This window comes from Pongo pygmaeus, chromosome 18 (genome assembly GCF_028885625.2).
Source record: "Pongo pygmaeus isolate AG05252 chromosome 18, NHGRI_mPonPyg2-v2.0_pri, whole genome shotgun sequence".
In the NCBI taxonomy this organism is placed as follows: domain Eukaryota; kingdom Metazoa; phylum Chordata; class Mammalia; order Primates; family Hominidae; genus Pongo; species Pongo pygmaeus.
In genome coordinates, this window is record NC_072391.2 from 19,512,508 (window position 1) to 19,532,220 (window position 19,713).

A 19,713-nucleotide genomic window follows, 5' to 3' on the forward strand; every position below is an offset into this window, starting at 1 on the left:
AGTGGGCTGGGAGGGTGTTCAGCGTACCACTCACTGACACTCAGAAACAGGTGACCCACCTGTTCATGATTTCTGTCTCGATGCAGAAATGAACTGTAGGGGGGATTTTTTAATTTTTCAAGAGCAAAGTCAGGGTCAATTTGTAGAGTCTGGGTAAAAACAGGCTCTAATAAACCAAAAAGAAATAAATGCATGATTGAAATTTTAAAAAAGAATCTATTTGGCTAAATTTAACTCTTAGGCTGAAGTTTATTTAAATGCTGAAGGCATGTCCAGCCCTAGCTCTCTGGCACCTGAGGCAGGAGCATTGAGGCAAGGGGAGAACACTGCTTTACAGACCACCCTGCCAATGTAACCAGGCTAATATTCCTTGAACACTACGATTGGCCGGTGCTATCATTTTGTATAAACTATATGACACTCTGCTATATACACTGCCCCATTTCCCTGCCTCCAGCCCCCCAGCCTTAAAACATACGTATTATTTTTCTTCACTACTTACAGTTGAGAGTATCGAGGTTTGGTGACATTAAGTAACCTGCTTAACATCACACAACTAACAAGTTGCCAAGATGGTGTTTGAACTTGGGTTCCTTGAACTTGTAAGCACGGGGTTCCAACCTGCCAGCATCCCAGGCTCATTCCTACCTGCCCCATAGATCGGTGTTCATTCCACCACCAAAATTTATTCAGTGCCCTGCACTGTGCAAAGCACCAGAAAAAGTAGAGATGAATGAGACTTGGTCCTAACCCTTGGGGGTATGTGCAATCTTCTATCAAAGTCGAGGATGAGGTTTTAGCGCTACTTTCTCCAGGCAGCCCTGGATACCTTTGGACACTCATAATTGGCAGTGCCCTACTGTTATTAATAAAAACTAATAACAAAATAAATAAAAATAAATAAAAATTAATAATAAAAATTTAGTGGGTGTAGTGATGTGCGCCTGTAGTCCCAGCTACTTGAGAGGCTGAGGCCAAACAATTGCTTGAGCCTGGGAGTTTGAGGCTGCAGTGAGCCATGATTGTGTCACTGCACTCCAGTCTAGTCAACAGAGTGAGAACCTGTCTCAAATAAATGAAGAAAAATAAATAAAACACATATCATCTAACATTTATGGAGCACTTACTATGTGTCAGTCACTATAGGAAAAAGCCTTTCTTACAGATTATCTCATTGAATCCTTATAAGACACTTATGAGAATGGCCCTTTTATCAGCCTCATTTTACAGACGAGAAAACTGAGGCCTCGAGGTAAACAATTGATACTTAGAAATCCGAGTCAAAAAGTAGCAGAGCTGAGTAAATCTGGGAAATCTGGCTCTTAACCATTTTGCACAGTGACTCGGCTGTGGCTGCCCCCTCCTCTGACCCCATCCCACGCCTGTCTTGTTCCCTGACCTCTTTTGACAGCTCCTTGAGCGAGAAGAACCCTGTCCCCCTGGCCTCCCACTTTCTCTTACAGCCCCGAGCTCAGTGCTGGGCACACCTAGGAGCTGAAAACTATAGATTAACTGATTTACTTTCCCCTTCACTGGAAAATGGCGATGAAACAAGATTTGGGGTGGAGGTGGGGAGGGAATCCCGCAGATCAGTCTGGGGCGTCTTTAGAGCTCTGGCTCTTGGTCAAGCGAGATTAGGAACGATATTTTAAGAGCAGAGTTCCTTAGGAAATCTTCTACACGCCTATATTTTGCTTGCCTAGCATGATGCCCGGCACATAATAGGGTCCAATACATCTTTGTTGAATGACTGAATGAGCTTTAAAAATTCTAAGGAATCTCACTGCTGTTGCTAGGGCTGCCGCTGGAGTCTCAGGCAGTGCTTTCGGCTCTGTTTTATACATCAAGCTCTGCCTGTCTCGCTTTTACACCACAGTGGAAGCCAAAGCCAGGGTCCCTTCGAATGCAAAGTGGCTGCTTTTGCTTGGTTTGGCTTAGAAGACATGATGCCCGGCCCCTGCTCCCAGGGGTTCTGGCACTGCCCAAACCAACTGCGCTCCCTGGTACTGAGATATATGTGCATTTCAGATTTGTCAAAATTCACGCCCTTCTCCCACTCCAAGCCACCTGCTGTTCTGATCTCATCTTTGCCTCACCTCCTTACCCAAAGATTCTTGAGGTGCAGGAAGACAGCTCCAGTGACCCCAGAAGCTTGCCTTCCTATTCTCTGATCTTGGGTGATTTTTCATCCTAAAACCATCACATAAGCTGTTTATGGCATCCATAATCCGCCTGGAACCTTAAACCTCTTTCTTGCGTGGCTTTTTATGAGTCTGAGATAAACAAACAACTCTCTCTCTCCAGGGACTTGGAGCCCAGATCCTTAACCTCACTCCTTAAGCCCATGGCCCCTGAGGGAGCAGAGCCAGAGGGTGGGCCCCAAAGGACTGTGGTTAAATGTGCGATGTGGAGGAAGCAGATAACATCATTGCTGCTAACGGAGAAAATGCGGCCAGAGACCTTGAAGCAAAGATGAGCCAGAGGGCAGGGTTGCCAAGAGTCTCCAGAGCAGCCTCTGCTGGGTTGAGAAGCTCTGCTGAGACACTAAGAGAGCGTTCTGGCAACATGTGAAATCTTGGGGGCTGTCTCCTCCAATCCCTCATTTGGCACTAAAGAAATCTAAGTCCTGGGAGGGGAGGTGGCTTGGCCAAGGTCATATAGCCTCGGGGAGGCTGCGTGGAATAAATGATGGAATCTGTTCCCTGTACCCACTTTTTCTTTCCCATCAGACCCTGATCTCTATAGGGCATCCAAGTCATTACAGGGAGGCTGGCTTCACCCCAATGGCAGAGGTGAAACATGGGATCTTGGCCAAGTTGATCGGCATTTTCTAACTCCCTGGCCACATTGATTGGTCTCGGAGTGACCCAGAACTTAAGGCTGGTCTAATCAGAAAAAAAATCTCTGAACCTTTGAGGAAAATCCTGGGAAATACTGACCCTCCTTTCCCTGGGCTAGAAATGAACACAGGATACAAAGTGGTTGCAGCAGCTGAGGCCAGGCATCGTGTGACATCAAGAGGGAATAAGGTAGACTCCATGGAAAGCAGAGAGGAGAGATGGAAAGAAAAAGAATCCCAGGTGATAGTTCTGAGTTGCTGGATCAAACCTCACCTGAAGCCTTTCCTCTGCAATGTTCAGCTACATGATCCAGTAAAGTCTATTTTTAAGACAGACAGGGCTGGGCACAGTGGCTGATGCCTGTAATCCCAAGCACTTTGGGAGGCTGAGGCAGGCAGATCACTTGAGGTCAGGAGTTTGAGATCAGCCTGGCCAACATGGTGAAACCTCGTCTCTACTAAAAACACAAAAATTAGCTGGGCGTGGTGGCATGTGCCTGTAATCCCAGCTACTCGGGAGGCTGAGGCATGAGAATCACTTGAACCCAAGAGGCAGAGGTTGGAGTGAGCCAAGATCACACCACTGCACTCCAGCCTGGGCGATGGAGTGAGACTGTGTCAAAAAAAAAAAGATAGACTAAGTCTTATTACTGTTAGTAATAGATGTTATTGCTTGTAAACAAAATATCCCCAACTGATAAACAGATGACTGGTGGCCCTAGAAACTTGCCTCTGGTCTTTTACTCCTGGTTACGGGTGCTGGGCCCAAAGGGAAGACCTCTGTGCCTGGCTACATGCCTGGCTAAGCTTTAGATACAACTAAGGTTGACTGGTTTGGAGTTTAGAACCCCCACTAGCAGACATTTTATACTTCCCTTGTTCAGGCAAGTGGGTTGGCTAATTACATGGGTTCAGAAAGCATTTTCTTGGCGCTTACTCCCGTCCTGCCCTCATGAACCCTTAGCATTTTTGCACATCTTTACAGCAATGCTTATCTCACTATATATATATATGTTTCTTAGATGGAGTCTTGCTCTATCACTCAGGCTGGAGTGCAGTGGTGTGATCTCGGCTCACTGCAGCCTCTGCCTCCCGGTTTCAAACGATTCTCCTGCCTCAGCCTCCCGAGTAGCTGGGATCAGGGGTGTGTGCCACCACGCCCAGCTAATTTTTGTATTTTTAGTAGAGACGGGGTTTTGCCATGTTGGCAAGGCTGATCTTGAACTTCTGACCTCAGGTGATCCTCTTGTCTTGGCCTCCCAAAGTGCTGCGATTACAGGCGTGAGCCACCGCGCCCAGGCCTATCTCACTATATTTTAATGATTAACATCCACATCAGGCTTCTCTAGACCTCAGGCTTGCTGAAGATGAGATTAAACCTCATTCACCTTTGGATGCGTGCACCCGGCCCAGTGTCTGACACAAGCTTTGTATTCACGGATGCTTCTGGAGTGGATGAAACAATCTCTTCCCACTCCCTGCCTCATTGTCTGATGAGCCTTCATTACGCTCCACTTTTTTCCCTTTGTAAATTAGGATGAGGTGAAAAAGCACAGCAGACAAGATGCAAAGCATTCACGCCAAGTCCTCAATTCACAAACTGAGGATTTGATCTGCTGTTGTATTCCCAGAGTGCTAGGTCCTGTATGGGACACCAGCTCCATCCCATATGCTCACTGTTCTGCGCTGCTGTGTATAAAGCCCTGGGCAAGAGGACAAGGGAGGGAAAAACCGGAAAGACTGAGTCAGAGAAGGCTGGGGATGAAATTTGAGTCCATTGGGATCATTCTGCCTCAACGACAGAGGAGAAAGCTTGGGCCCAGGGAGGAGTCCTCCTCCTCCTGGCTCAAGGTCACCGGGACAGACCAGTCAGGATGGGAAAGAACTCCACTTTCAAAAGCAAGACCTGTTTCCCCAGGACCTGGGCCCTGTGCACACAGGAAGGCGGACTTCAGGATGGAAGGGGAAAAGGACATGCTGGGAGGCTCCGGGGCCAGCCTTTGGGGCTTGCATCCTGCGAAGGTTGAGTAACTCCACGGGTCTCCCTTTTGCCGCTATACCACTTGCCAACTGGGTTTGGAGTCTCTTGGCTTGTGAGTCCTCAGGGACCAGAGAAGTGACTCAGTGAACACTTAGTACATCGTTGGCACCGGGGATTGTGTGTGATTCAGGAGTCACTCACAGAGCTTGTGCTGATTAACTCCAGAAACTCACCCAAAGCCTCCTCCCCACCCCTTCAAGCCCAGGATGAAGGGATCAGACTGTGGCTCTGACACTCCTGAAATGTTTCTCACGTGTCCACCTGCCAACCGGTCTGGTACCGACAGAAGATCCCTGGACCGCGAACTCCGGGGCTAGGAGCTTCCTCCACGCACTGCCTCCTTCCAGCGGCCCACATGGAAAACAGGACCTCGGGACCCCCTCTCTTCCTGACCTCCCCTGGATTCTGAGCGGGCCAACCCTCAACCAAAGCTCCCCTGTTTCGCTGCCCCCGTCTCTCTTTTTCCGCCTTGGGAATTGTCCCCCTCGCCCCCTATCCTACTCCCACTACGTCCTGGGGGGTGTCTGTCTTCTCTGATCGCCCTCACCCCCTTCCTTTCCCTCCTCCTTTTCCTCCCTCGGCTCCGCCCCCAGGCCCCGCCCTCTCCGCCCCGGCCCGCGTCCCCCCGGCCCCTTCCCCATCACCCGCCCCTCCAGCGGGGACAGGGGTGTAGGGAGGGGCCGCCGCGCGGGCCAGGCGCCCGCCCCTCCCTGCGCGCCCCATCCCCGAGCGCGCGCCCGGCGGCCCCCTCCGCAGCCTCCCCGCTCCCGCCTCCCCGCCTTCTCCTCCTCCTGGTGACGTCCGGGTCCCTGCCCGTCTGAAAACTCCGCGCCGCGGCGGTGGAGGCGGCGGCGGCGGCGGCGGCGGCAGCGGCGGCGGCGGCGGAGGAGGAGGAGCAGCGGCGAGGCGAGGCGGCGGCGGCGGCGGCGGCCCGAGCGGGAGCCCGAGCGGCAGCCGGCGGCCGCGGGAGCCGCGGGGAGCGCGGGGGCGGCCCGGAGCGCGCCGGGGTCCCCGCGCCCCGCTCACCCGCCGCGCTCCGAAGATGGTGGCGGCGCCGTGCGCCCGGAGGCTGGCCCGGCGCTCGCACTCGGCGCTGCTCGCGGCGCTCACGGTGCTGCTGCTGCAGACGCTGGTCGTGTGGAATTTCAGCAGCCTCGACTCGGGGGCCGGGGAGCGCCGCGGGGGCGCAGCGGTCGGCGGCGGGGAGCAGCCGCCCCCGGCCCCGGCCCCGCGCCGGGAGCGCCGGGACCTGCCCGCCGAGCCGGCTGCAGCCCGAGGAGGAGGAGGAGGCGGCGGCGGCGGCGGAGGAGGAGGACGGGGGCCCCCGGCGCGGGCGCGGGGAGGCGGCCCCGGAGAACCGCGGGCACAGCAGCCGGCCAGCCGGGGGGCACTGCTCGCCCGGGCTCTGGTAAGATGCCCTTTCGGCTCGCGCCCCGCGGCGAGGGAGGGAGGAAGGCAGCCCGACCCCACGCGCCCCTAGCCCTTGAACTCGGTCATCAGACTGGGACTCTGCAAGCCTACCGACTCCACATCGCCTCTTGCCCCGGGAAGCCGGGTGGGGTCCCTGCCAAGGCTCAGGGGTCGTGGGCTGCCCCTTTCAGAGTCTGAACACGGACCCCTTGGGGTCTGGGGGAAGTTATCTCCAGTGGGGGCGCTTTGGGGGTTACCGGAGCCTGGCTGGGCTCCTGTTCCCCATCACTCTTGCTGGGGACCCCAGCTGACTTGCTCCGTGCGTGTAGGTCTTGGTGCCTGGCTCCCTGCCTGAGTGAGTGGATCGCGCCGGATCCTCAGCCGCTGCTCCTGGGCGGTTGTCGCTGCAGCATCTCTTTGGTTTTTGCCGAGCTGGGTGCAGACAGATGAGCCCTCTGTGCGTCCTGGCCTGCGATTAGGGCTGAGCTGGGCGTCCCAAGTCCCCGACCATGCCTCTGAATCAATACTCAGTCCGGGGTGTCTGGTCTTACTTTGGGTCTTCTGTTTCTCTTCTCTGGATGTTTGAGCCTTCCGTCTTCACCTTCTCTGTCTCTAACCTTGCCATCTCCCGTGCCCTCTGTGACTTTATCTCCTCCCCATCTCCAGTTTCAGGGCATGGCTCCTTCTCCTAGCTGGTTGTCTCTGTCTCTCTGTCTTGTTGCGGCCGGTTCGGGTCGCCAGCTGTGTGTCCGACCACACCGTCAGGGCTTCCACTCCTATGGGATTACTTTGCCCTTCGTGGGTGTGAACAGTCAGGGCTCTGAAACTGTTTCTTCCGCAGATCTGGGGCCATCCGGGTGGCTGGGTGGGGAACTGACTTGTCTTCTTACCCTGTCCGTAACTTCTCCAGGGATACCTTTCCCACCTTCTCTGGGCTGCCTTGCCCAGCCTACTGAGCTAGGAGCAGGAGCACATGGGGCAGGAGGCCGGAGTCCCCAGTTCAGAGCCAAGGTCTCAGTTCCCCAGGGGCGTGAGGTCTGCCTTAGGGAATAGCCAGTGTGTTGTGTGTCTGTCTGTTTCTTCATCACACTGCTTGTCTGCAAGGATTTGCCTAGCCGCTATAGGATATTAGACACCAGGGGGATGGTTTCAGGATCCTGAAGACTGAATGCATATCTCTATCATTTGTCACTTTGGAAGTCCTCACTGAAGACTGCCTTGGTACACAGCGTGATGCTTTCTGAGCTGCTAAACTTCTTCGGAGTCTGTGCGACCCTTTCTGCCGGAGTGCAGCTCTTCATGCCTGAGAGCTGAGCCAGTCCCAAGACGTGATGTGATGGCATTTCACGTTGCTGTGTGGGTAGCAGGGAGAAGTCTTTCCCTCATTTGCGGGGAGAATAGTGGCGTGAGCTGCCTGATGGAGAACCAGAGCATTCTAGTGTCCTGCGATCTCTTCTTTACAGAGAGGGGTACTCTGAAACGCTGCCTTTGAACTCCTGGAGTTGATAGCGATGGGTTCCCGCAGAAATGCAATTAGAAGTTCTTTGTGCATCCATCCAGAGCCCGGGAGGTGGGGTGGGAGGGTTGTGGGTCGTGTCCTGCTGGTCCAGTGTAGGAACGTGTAGGGGAGACATGGTGGGGGAAGCCTGGGGCTTACTGTATCCTTTGCATCTGGGGGTTCATAGTGGGTTCAGGAGGTACCTTTAGGATGCACATAGCACCTGTTGAAACAAATGAAGAGAAGGAAGGAGGCAGGGCTGGCTGATTTTTTCATAGGTCCCCGGCATTGTGAGCATCCACCCCCAACCCCTCTCTGTGTGCTCGGCTCAGTGTTTTACTCTCTCACACCCAGCTCAGCCTCTGAGAGGTCTGCGGTTGGGGAGGTAGGTGGGAACACACTATTTTCCCTTTTGGAATTGCAGTTCCAGCAGCGGAGTTGCTTTGCTTTTCTGAAACTCTGCTTCCAACTGCAAGTTCAGTTACTCTCCCCAAACCTGCATGTCCTAATGTCTCAATTTCTTTACCTTCCAAGATGGACATTTATGTATTTTTTTTTTCTTTTGGTTCTCTTCTCTTCTTAGTAGCTGTCTACCATGCTCTTGACTGTTGTCGCTCGGGGCTTTGTATTTTATTTCATTTGCTTGTCTCTCTCCTTTCTTTTCTCTCCCCCCACACCTACTCCATGGCCTGCTAAATCCTGAAATCACGGTAAGACAGGCTGGCTGGAGCCCGGGGTCTGTCCTACTCTGACTGTGCCCACCCAGTTCCTGCCCTTCCATGGAGCTCCAGGAGACCAGAAGGGGGCAGGCTGTTCCCAAAGTCTGTTATAGCTGGAGCTTGGGTTGCAGGCAAGGAGAGGACCAGACCTTTTCTCAAGCAATAGAGGCCCTTGAAAAGTGCAGTTTGTTTCCAAACCCTGCCGAGGCTGCCAGGATGATGCTTTGGAGGGAGATTCAGGAGTGGGACATTTAAAGAAACAAATCCCCATGATTTTCCAGATGGCTCTTGTAGAGAGCTGGTTAGACACATGCTTAGAAGAAGATGCTTTAGCTCAGTGCTCTGTTGCAGGCGGGGATGGGGTGGGTGGACAGCCTTGGCTCTTGCACGTAGAGGGAACCTGTGTCCTGGGTTGCTGGTGGGTGTGTTGCAGAGTGTCAGGCAGGCATTGTGTATAGGACATTTCTTAAGCCAGATCTTCCTCCTTCCTGATACCCACAGCCTCAGAGTATTTGTCCTTTTTATGTTTGGGGAGCTGCGCTTCGGTGGAAGGCCCTGATTGTATTTTTGGTGCACTTAAGAAGCCAAGAGGAAACACCCCGTTTCTCAAGTAGACAGAGTCAGAGGGCATGTCCATAAAAGATTTGCAAGCTCTCCTTTTCCTCTCAGCCTCTTTCAAAGCTCTTAAATATTAGAATTATTGGGTGGATTGCAGCTGTTTTGTGGCTGACACTGATTCCTTCACTGGGTCTCCAGTAAGCTGTGGATTTTACTGTCATCTCAGAATTTAAGAAACAGATGGACTGCCTTATAAAGGGAGGAAAAATATTGGGAGAGCTGTCACAAGGATCAGCCTACAGGTTCTGAATAGATTTTGGAGAAAATGAAAGAGAGCTGTGTGTGTTAATGTAATGAATGTTTATTTTCTTTCCCTTAGTGACTCTCTTCTTGAAGTCCCCGCATTTATTGCTCATGTTCTTAGATAAACTGTTACTCAGTAAGTTTCATTTAAGAAATCTAATTTTTTATTACCCTTCCCACCCCCCGCCTGCCGACCTACATAAGCACACAAAGTAGAATGGGGTTTCTGTATTATCCGACCCCTTTGAAATGTTGATTTTTCGGCAGAAATTCCTCATGCTTCACATTACTCAGATAACTCAGGACTCTTTTAGACATCAGCAGTGACTTTGAAAGATCAGTTCACTGGCTTTAGATCACCTTTGCTTCTAACAGCCTTGGAGGCGTAGCTTTTCTTCCTATCCAGATGTTCTGAGACCACAGGAAACGGTATTTTATTGATGGTTTGTTTTTTTTTTCACACTTTCAATGGAGTTTTATTTTGTTTGAGCGACTCATTACACTTTGTATACAGAAATATGCATCATTGAATAATATTTATCTTACTGCAAATGTTGCCATCTGTTTAAATCATATACTGGAAAATGTTAAAATAGATAAATAAAAGTAGAAATAATATACATAGGTATAGATACGTTTGTAATATAAATTCTAACATATCTGTATATTCACTTTCCTTCCGGTCTTTTCACACTTTAGACATTCTCTTCAGTTTATCAATTCATTTTTTAAAAATCTTCCAGAAGGTTGGGTGGTCAAAGGCTTGCTATTTTTCACCTAGGAAGCCAGCCATGGCATAAGTTCTTATTTACTGGTGACTGTTCGATTTCGATTCATGGTTTTAATAGAAGAGGAAATTTGGTGGCTTGAGTTAAAGCAGAGATTTGACATCATCGCATCATTGTGTATGTGTGTCTGTATCCTCAGAAAGCAAAGATATCCTTAGGGATATCTCTGAAATAAGAGTCTGCCCCCCACACCCCACTCCAGAGCTGTTTATGATCCATAAGGTCATAAATCCATGTGTATGAGTGTTTCAGTGCAGAAGAACTTAACACGCACACCTGTTGGACTGCACAGGTGAGGTTGAGAGTCTTATCTTTTGACCAGCGCTGCCTTAAGAGCTGCCACTTATGATCTCTCTCTTTGCTTTTCCTTTGCATTTCCCCATTTCTACGGACCCAGATCCCCATCTACCAGAAACAATGAGAAAATGCCTTGGGGAAAATAAAAAATAACTAAAAAACAAACTCGATCTTAACAAAACCTGCATTCCAAGGAAGGGGTGTTGGAACAGGAGAAAACATCCCAAGAAGTATGTGTGAGGCCCCAGCACCAATGAAAGAGGCCTCTGTTGAGTACCCTCAGGCCTGACATACCTGGGTTCACCTTCTGGCTCGGCCCTTTCTCATGCCCCAATCTTGGGCAAGTCACTGTAATTTCGGTCTTCTGTGAATCTGAGCTACCTCATAGGGCTGTATGAGGATGAAATGTAGCAATATATGTGAACTCATGTGGGCCTGTTCCTTAATCAGTGCTCAAAAGTGAGCTGTTCTTAAAAGGAAATTGGTGGTATGTTTGAAAATAAAGAATTTCTTGCAGTTATTCATTTTCCTGCACAGCATAGGGTGCGAGTAAATCCAAGGCAGTAGAATAAATATAGCTGTTTCTGTGTGAGCGGGATGGAATTTGGTAGAGGAAGGAGTACTGACATTTATTGAGTGCCTGCTGTATGCCAGGCATCATTTAGGTATTTTGCGTACATTAGGTTATTAAATGCTCACCCCCCCAAAAAAAAAACACAAAAAATTTCCAGGAAGGAAGACGGTATTACACAACTGATAAAAAGTTGAAACTAAGGACACCCGGCTAGAAATCGCTGGTCTTATGATGGCTTGTTACGTGGCAGGAATAATGGAGGGATTTGTAAATATTACCTTACTGTCTTACTGATTTCTCCCAACTTTGTGGGATAAGACTTTTGCTGTCCCCAGGAGGAAACTGAAGCTCAAAGAAGTGAAGCTGCTTGCTCATGAAGTTCACAGAGCTGGGGAGTAGCAGAATTGAGATCCAAACCCAGGCCTGTCCCTTTCCAAAGATGCCGCCTTTCTGAGTTGCATTTCTTTTGCATGGTTTGTTGAAAAACCCTAAATGCAACCATGCCATTCCCAAAAATCTTTTTTTTTTTTTTTTTTTTCCGATACAGCGTCTTGCTCTGTCATCCAGGCTGGAGTGCAGTGGCGTGATCTCGGCTCACTGCAACCTCCGCCTCCTGGGTTCAAGCAATTCTTGTGCCTCAGCCTCCTGAGTAGCTGGGATTACAGGCGTGCACCACCACGCCTGGCTAATTTTTGTATTTTAGTACAGACAGGGTTTCACCATGTTGGCCAGGCTGCTCTCGAACTCCTGCCCTCGTGATCCGCCCGCCTCAGCCTCCCAAAGTGCTGGGATTACAGGCCTGAGCCACTTTGCCCAGACCCAAAAATCTTTATTCTACTCTTCTCACTTCTTGTTGTAGATTCCTAAAAAGTTACCAACCCTAGAAAAGAAGCAGACATGCAATTTACATTGAATCAGACCCCTAACTCATGATGCAAATACAAGGGTAGTAATAATGATGATAAAAATAATAATAATAATGGCTGCATAGCAGTTATGATGTGTTAGGTGGTTTTAAAAATGGATACATAATAGTTTTACATATTTTGGGGTACATGTGATATTTTGATAGGTTCATATAATGTGTAATGATTAACTCAAAGTAATTGGGATATTCATTACCTCCAACATTTATCTTTACTTTTTTGTCAGAGACACTGAAATTCTTCTGTTCTAGCTTTTTTTTTTTTTTTTTTTTTTTTTTTGAGACAGTTTTGCTCTGTTGCCCAGCCTGGAGTGCAGTGGTGCAATCTTGACTCACTGCTACCTCTGCCTCCCAGGTTCAAGCAATTCTCCTGCCTCAGCCTCCTGATTAGCTGGGATTACAGGCACCTGCCACCACACCTGGCTAATTCTGTTTGTATTTTTAGTAGAGATGAGATTTTGCCATGTTGGCCAGGCTGGTCTTAAATTCCTGGCCTCAGGTGATCCTCCTGCCTCGGCCTCCCAAAGTGCTGGGATTATAGATGTGAGCCACTGTGCCCGGCTCTTCTAGCTATTTTGAAATATACAATAGATTATTGTTAACAATAATCACCCTACTGGACTACCAAACACTAGAGCTTATTCATTCTATCTAACTGGATTTTTATCCTTCCAATCAACATCTTCCTCCCCACTCCCCTAATCACCTATCTACTCTCTATCTTCTTGTCATCTACTTTTTTAGCTCCTACATAGGAGTGAGAACATGTAATATTTGTCTCTAAGTGCCTGGCTTATTTCAGTTAATATGATGGCCTCCGGTTTATTCATGTTGCTGCAAATGACAGGATTTCACTTTTTAACAGCTGACTAATATTCACTGTATGTGTATACCACATTTTCTTTATCCATTCATTCATTGATGGGCACTTAACTTGATTTCATATCTTGGCTATTATGAAGAATGTTGCAGTAAGCATGGGAGTGCAGATAGCTCTTCGATTTATTGATTTTCTTTCCTTTGGATAATTAATTCCTTTCCTGTGTAGACACAGTAGTGGGATTGCCAGATCATATGGTAGTTCTGTTTTTAGATTGTGAAGAACCTTCATACTCTTCTCCATAGTGGCTGTACTAATTTACATTCCCACCAATGGTGTATGAGGGTTCTGTTTTCTCACGTCCTCACCAGCGTCTGTTATTTTTTATCTTCTTGATAAAAGCCCTTTCAGGTGGGGTGAGATGATATCTCATTGTGCTTTTGATTCACAGTTCCCTGGTGATTAGTGACGCTGTGCATTTTTTTATATATCCATTGGCCATTTTTATGTCTTCTTTTGAGAAATATCTATTCGGCTCTTTTGCCCGTTTAAAAAATTGGACTACTTGTTTTTTTGCTGTTGAGTTGTTTGAATTCTTTATATATTTTGGTTATTAATCCCTTGTCAGATGGTTAGTTTGCAAATATTTTCTTCCATTCTGTAGATTGTTTAATTTGTTGATTGTTTGCCGTGCAGAAGCTTTGTAGCTTGATGTGATCCCATTTGTCTATTTTTGCTTTTGTTGCCTGTGCTTTTGAGGTCTTACCCAAAAAAATTCTTGCTCAAGGTCCTGAAGTGTTTCCCCAATGTTTTTTAATCTGGTCGTCTCATAGTCTCGGGTCTTAGATTTAAGTGTTTAATCTATTTTGGTTTGGTTTTTGTATATGGTGAGTAATGGGACCTAGTTTCATTCTTAAGTTAATCCATAGGTAATTGTTATCCCGTTTTTCCAGCACTATTTATTGAAGACTTTCCTTTCCCCAGCATCTGTTCTTGATGCCTTTGTCAAAAATGAGTTGATATGAAAGTGTGGGTTTATTTCTAGGTTCTCTATTCTGTTTGCCAGGCACTGTTTTAAACACTTTTTGTGCGTGAACTCATTTAATCCTTCGAGCTGTGTACTGTTATATTTTCAACAGTCAAGAATTGAACTTGAAATTGGCTAGAGAGGAGTCTTGAATTCAGCTCTCTCTAACCAAGGGAAAAAGGGAGGAGGGGGCAAGAGGATGTTGTTCAGGGTTCTTTGGCCAGGGAAAATGGCCTTTCTTTCAACCACAACAGACTTCCTGTTGCCCCATTCCTTCAGACTGCTCTGTGGTTGGCCCACTGGGGAGCCCACCACTTGTACCTGAGCCGGGGTCTGCAGCACACTGGAGAGTTATCTCAATAAACATGCAGTGCGGATCATCTTGTGGACACTTCCTTCCGCCTGCAACAGAAACGATCCGTTTGCCCGCAGATGCTCATCAGATGGTGCCCATGTGCTCTCTGGGTTCGGTTGCCCCCTCCCGATTGGAAGCCAGAGGCATCACAAAGAAGATGGGTGTGGGGTGGGGTGTCACCTTAGCCCTGAACCTGGACACTGGCATTATTAGTGTCAGGAACTGCGAACCCAGACACCCTGCCAGATGAGGAAGGGGTGGGACCCATTCTCAAGCTTTGTGTGTGTGGACGAGGGTGTCTCATCTTTCAGGGCCACCTAGGGGCAATGAATGGATTTGTCATGTCCCAGGCCTGGTTTGTCCCAGCCAGGTGACTACTGCTTATCTGGACATCTAATCCAGGCTAATGTGTCAGTGGATGCTAATGAGGTAGTGTGGAAGAGGAATTTGTTTCTCTTCCCAGGGCACACTTTGCCATAATTTTTGGCCACAAGGCATGTGGTTTCAGTTTAAGATGAGTTTGTGGGGCAGAGAGGTTGATGCAAATGTTCCCTACCCAGGAGGCACAAACATTGCAACTGTGGTGATGATGAGGCGCATTTATTGAATGCACCAAACACTGTGGAAGGACTAAAGAGACATTCTTTTATTGAATTCTTATAACATCTGGCAAGTTAAGAGCTATTATTTTCATCTCTGTTTTACTGATTGAAATAATAAAAACTAAGGCAATAAGTTGGATGAAAATTAAGCAGATGTGAAGTGTCCAAACTAGGAATTGAAGTTGGGTGGTGTCTCCAAAGGCTGTGTTCTTAGTCTACCCAATTCAGAGTCAGTAAGTCTGTTGACTCTAGCCCCTCATTTTCCCCTTCCCTCCATCCATTTATGCATGCATTTGTCCATCCATCCATCCATCCTTCCTTCCATCCATCCATCCATCCATCCATCAGTCCATTCATCTATTTATCTGTCTGACCATTCATCCATCCATCCATCCATCAGTCCATTCATCCATCCTCCATCCATTCATCCATCCATCTGTCCATCCATTTACCCATCCATCCATTCATCCACCTATCCACCCATCCTCCACTCCTGCAGTTAGAAGGTACCAGTCCCTGTGTCCAGCACTGGAACTACCTTGGTGAACAGGACAAATGTGCCTCCTGTCCTCCAGGAGGACCAGTCTAGCAGGCAAGAGTTAGAGCCTGTGCTGTTAAGTGGCCGATCTCTAGGGAGATCACTCTCACATCCTAGCCTGGTTCATTGCCTATACCCTTTCCCATGGTGACCTCTTGAACACACAAGGGAGGTGTCCTCTGGGAAGGTCAGGGCAAGGAGTAAGTAGTATGATTCAGAGCCCTGGGAGCCCTGAGGTTTCTGCCATCCCAGAACTGTCCATGAGGCCTGGGCTGCTCCGCTCATGGGGCCCAAGCTCTTCTTCTTGTAGCTGAAGAAACAACCCTGGAAATGATCCAGGGGAGCAGATGGGCAGATGCTGTGGGGCCTGCGAGGCAGGTCATGTGATGTTGAGGAAGAAGACAGTGGTCTGACATCATCGGTGGTATGGCACTTTGCCTCTCTGGAGCTCAGTCTCCTCGTCTGAAGCACAGGGGCCATGATGGCACCTACTTGGCAGGGCTTGATGGTGAGGCACAGCTCTGGGTCATGGTCAGTGCTCTGCTCTGCCCCCTGATGCAGCCACGTCATAGGAGATGTTTGCTAGAGCCAGGAGGACTTTCAAATCCACGGCCCGTGCGTGGGTTTGATTTTGTCCACATGGTGTGTTAGAATAAATAGGTCCTGGAATTTAAAGATTAGGGTATACCGTGAGACAGTGTAGATTTTTGGAATTCTTTTAAAAGTCATAAGATCCGGCAATACAGGGTCCACGGTGCTTGCTTGGTGTTAAACAGCCAAGCTGAGGAATGGTGACACTGCAGACCCACTGGGTCCCCAAGAGTCCCCCTAAGATCTCTCCTGTCACCTGTGCCACCTGGCTGGCCCCTCTTGGCTGTTGAGTTTGCAGCCCATTTGGAAGACCTCCGTGTTCACTATGAAGACATAAAAATGAGCATCTGTGGTTACCCTATTCCCGTGTGGCTTATTCACTGCACTTATTTGCCTCTGACTGCCTGTGCCTTGCCCTGGCATGATGGGGTCTCCGTCCCCGCCTAGCTGGTGGTGGAGACCCAGAATATGCAAATTTTTATAAGCACGAGGCCATCCTGAAGGCAAATGTCCCTGACAGAAATAGAATCATGCGTTCCGCAATTTGATAAACCTGTTTCCCCTCTGCAGGGAGTGTGAGTGACAGCCTCCTTTGAGTCATCTGCCCCTCACTCTGTGTTTCCCGTGACCTTGTCCCCCAGTAACACGCATTGGGAAGTTGGGAGTCTTTAGAGACAAGGGGGAGGTGGAAAAGTAGAACATTCCTGAGCACCTTGGCTTGGTCCCAATGCTGTCAGGGACAGACCGTGACTTTCATCTCTGTGTCTTTTTGGCACTTCATCAGATGATGCTAATAAGCCTGCCTCCCTCCCCGGGTTGTGAGGATTAAATTTGATAAACAGATGAGAAAGTGCTTTGAAGCTCAGAAAGCCCCATGTGAATGGAAGATGGGGCTCATGTCTTCAAGTAGCACAGTGTGGGAGTGTTCAGACGGGGTTGTCTGCGTTCCTTCCTCACAGCGTCTTGTAACCCATGGGGGACAGGGAGAGAATGAATGAGTGAGATCCACTGGAAATTTCCCACCTACTCATCCATTCATTCATCAGATATTGGTTGGGGTCTGCTGTGTGCCAGGCTTCATGCACAGCGCAGGGAAAGACAGATGTGACCCTGCCCTCCTGCTCTTTATGGTTTGGGGGCAGGATGACCTCCCAATAAAAACAAACAGGAACATTGCAAAAAATCAGATTGTTACAAGCGCAGTGAAGGAAACCATTAGGGAGCTGAACGAAAACAAAGAGCTGTGGATAAGCATTTGTTTTGGATGGGTGGATTTATTTTACTTATTTGGGGGTAAGGATTTATTTTGGATCCTGCCTTTTACCATAGTAGTCCTAAACGAGCCTCAGGAATCCAAAATATGATATAGACACCAATCGTGATGCACCAGTGGTTGGAGGTGCTACAGGGGCAGATATTCTGTAAAAACTCTTTATAAAAAGTTACTATTCATATCTGTACAACATTTATTAACTTCTTAAATTTATTTGCTAATTTATTGAGACAGGGACTCCTTATGTCACCCTGGCTAGAACGCAGTGATCTCAGCTCACTGCAACCTTGACCTCGCAGGTTCAAGCAGTCCTCCCACCTTAGCCCCCTGAGTAGGTGGGACTACAGGTGCGTGCCACCATGCCCGGCTAATTTTTGTATTTTTTGAAGAGGTGGGGTTTTGCTATGTTGCCCAGGCTGGTCTGGAACTCCTGGGATCAAGTGATCCTCCCACCTCAGCCTCCCAAAGTGCTGGGATTACAGGCGTGAGCCACCATGTCTGGCTCACTTCTTAAATATTGCCTGCGTTCTTTTAGTTGCTTTTTTCCCAACAAAACCATATGATGTAAACATTACTCTAAATGTACAACTTGATGAATTCTCACAAACTGAACACATCCGAGTATCCTAGACCAGGAATCATAGCACCGACAACATCCCAGATGCACTCTCTTCTTCTTGGGTGAATATTTAAAGAAATTATTAATCGCTGTATATTTCTTTAAATGTATATTATGGAAAATACAGACATATAACCAGCCAATCAAAATGGCAGCTTCAACACTCTTCTTGTTTAATATGCAGGTAAAGTGGCATTTAAGAAGACGTGGGTTAACAAAATGAAAACACATAAGCAAACTCTAACTGGATTTCAAATCCTGCTTGCAGCTTGGTTGGTTAATGATGATCAAGGAAATGCTGAGATGGCCAAGGTTTGGTCAATGTCAACTTAACCAGTTTGAAGAGTCTTTGCTCCTCTGGTAAACAGCTATGCTGTTTTGTTCTGAAGTTCAAGCAGGAAGGATTGAAGTTAGATATTAGGAGGAACTGTGTTCTGGGTCCATTGGAAAGGGATTCCCCATTGGAGGTCCTCTCTGATGTCTGCATTGCTCCCACAGTTCTGGAAAGTAATGGCCCCACAGCTCCCCATGCCTGTCTTCTGTGACTGAGTTCTGGACATTTCATGTGCATCTTTTGGATTCACTGTGCATTTGCTTCATGTTGAGTATTTGTACTCTATTCCCCCAAGTGTTGGACATGAAATTAGCATGATGAATGGGTCCCCAAATGGGCCAGTAATGACTACATTAACTTAACCCTGAACCAAGACTCTCCTATTCAGAACCAGAGTAACAGAACCGCACTACAACGTTAGCAGCAATTCAGAAGGGCAACGGAGACAAGTAATCATTTCATAATGAGCGAGGGGAGAAGCAATAAAAGCCGGGAGCCCAAGGACGGCATGATAATTTTGCAGAGTCTCAGCTCTCAACCAGACTCACGTTCATAAAATAAATGTTTTTGGTAATGGAAAGCTAATGTATACATTATTTAAGGATAGTATTAAAACCAGATTAGATGGATCAAGTAATACAGCAGTTACCTCATTAAGGATCCTTTGGGGATGTGAAAAAGTTGTTCTTTTTTTTCTTCTTCTTTTTTCCTTTTGAAATGGGGCTTTATTAATTAGAGATGTAATGGGAAATCTTATTTTTTTTCCCAGACTGGTGGCTGTTTTCTGTTTATTTTTTAATGGAGGACTATGCTTTGCAGATGTTCTCTTTGAAATAAAAGCCTATTCATTGTCTCTCTTTTGCACTTTCTTTTATCCCAGCTCAAAAGGGGCAGCTGTTATGAAAGACACTGAGAACCCCGTTTGCTTGTCATCAAGTATTGCAGATGATTCCGTTGTGGATGTAAAATGCTCTTATTGCCTGCTTTTTCTTGTGATCCTATTGAGGGATAGTTTTCAAATTGTGACGTCTGATTTTCTCTTGTTTAGAAGGTGAGTTAAAGACAGAAAGCAGGGAGAGATGTTAAGCTAAACATCTCCTAAGGAAGGATGTTCAGTGAAAGACTGGGTGGTTTGGAAATGGGTAGAAGTTAGGTTATTCATTCTTCTTCAGCCTAGAGGCTGACTGCTGTTTGGCTTTCTTTTAGAATTAAAGCAAACAAAAAATGCACAACAGCAACATTTGGAGGAAACTGACTGTTTACTGGAGTGAGCAGGCGGATACAGCCCTCCAACGAAAGCGGGTGCTAGAAAGCAGCGATGGGGAATATGTAAGCCAGAAGGAAACCTAGAGCTTTGTGAGTCAGGTCTGGGCTCCACATGGAATAATGGCAGCATAGGGTCCTCTTCCTCCTTCTTTCTTAATTAAAGAAAAGGTAAATTTTAAAAATCAAAACTTACATTAGTAGCCAAAATCAATGATTTCCAATCCAAATCAAATTTAGAGCACCTGTTAGGAAATTTGAAATTCTGATCTTCATTCCCAGAGGTAACCATTTGAGTGAGGGAAGATGTGGCTGCCCCCACTACACAGGCCCACCAGG

The 19,713-nt window shown here is 47.8% G+C and overlaps 1 protein-coding gene across 1 annotated transcript in view; it reads left to right on the plus strand.

Moving 5' to 3' along the window:
• The first annotated feature begins 5,788 nt into the window (after positions 1 to 5,788).
• Positions 5,789 to 19,713, plus strand: part of XYLT1 (xylosyltransferase 1) — a 368,112-nt gene continuing 354,187 nt past the window's right edge. Inside the window, exon 1 of the mRNA XM_054454615.2 lies at positions 5,789 to 6,288. Coding sequence (XP_054310590.2) covers positions 5,923 to 6,288 — 366 coding nt within the window. The 5' untranslated portion in view covers positions 5,789 to 5,922. The remainder of the gene's footprint in view (positions 6,289 to 19,713) is intronic.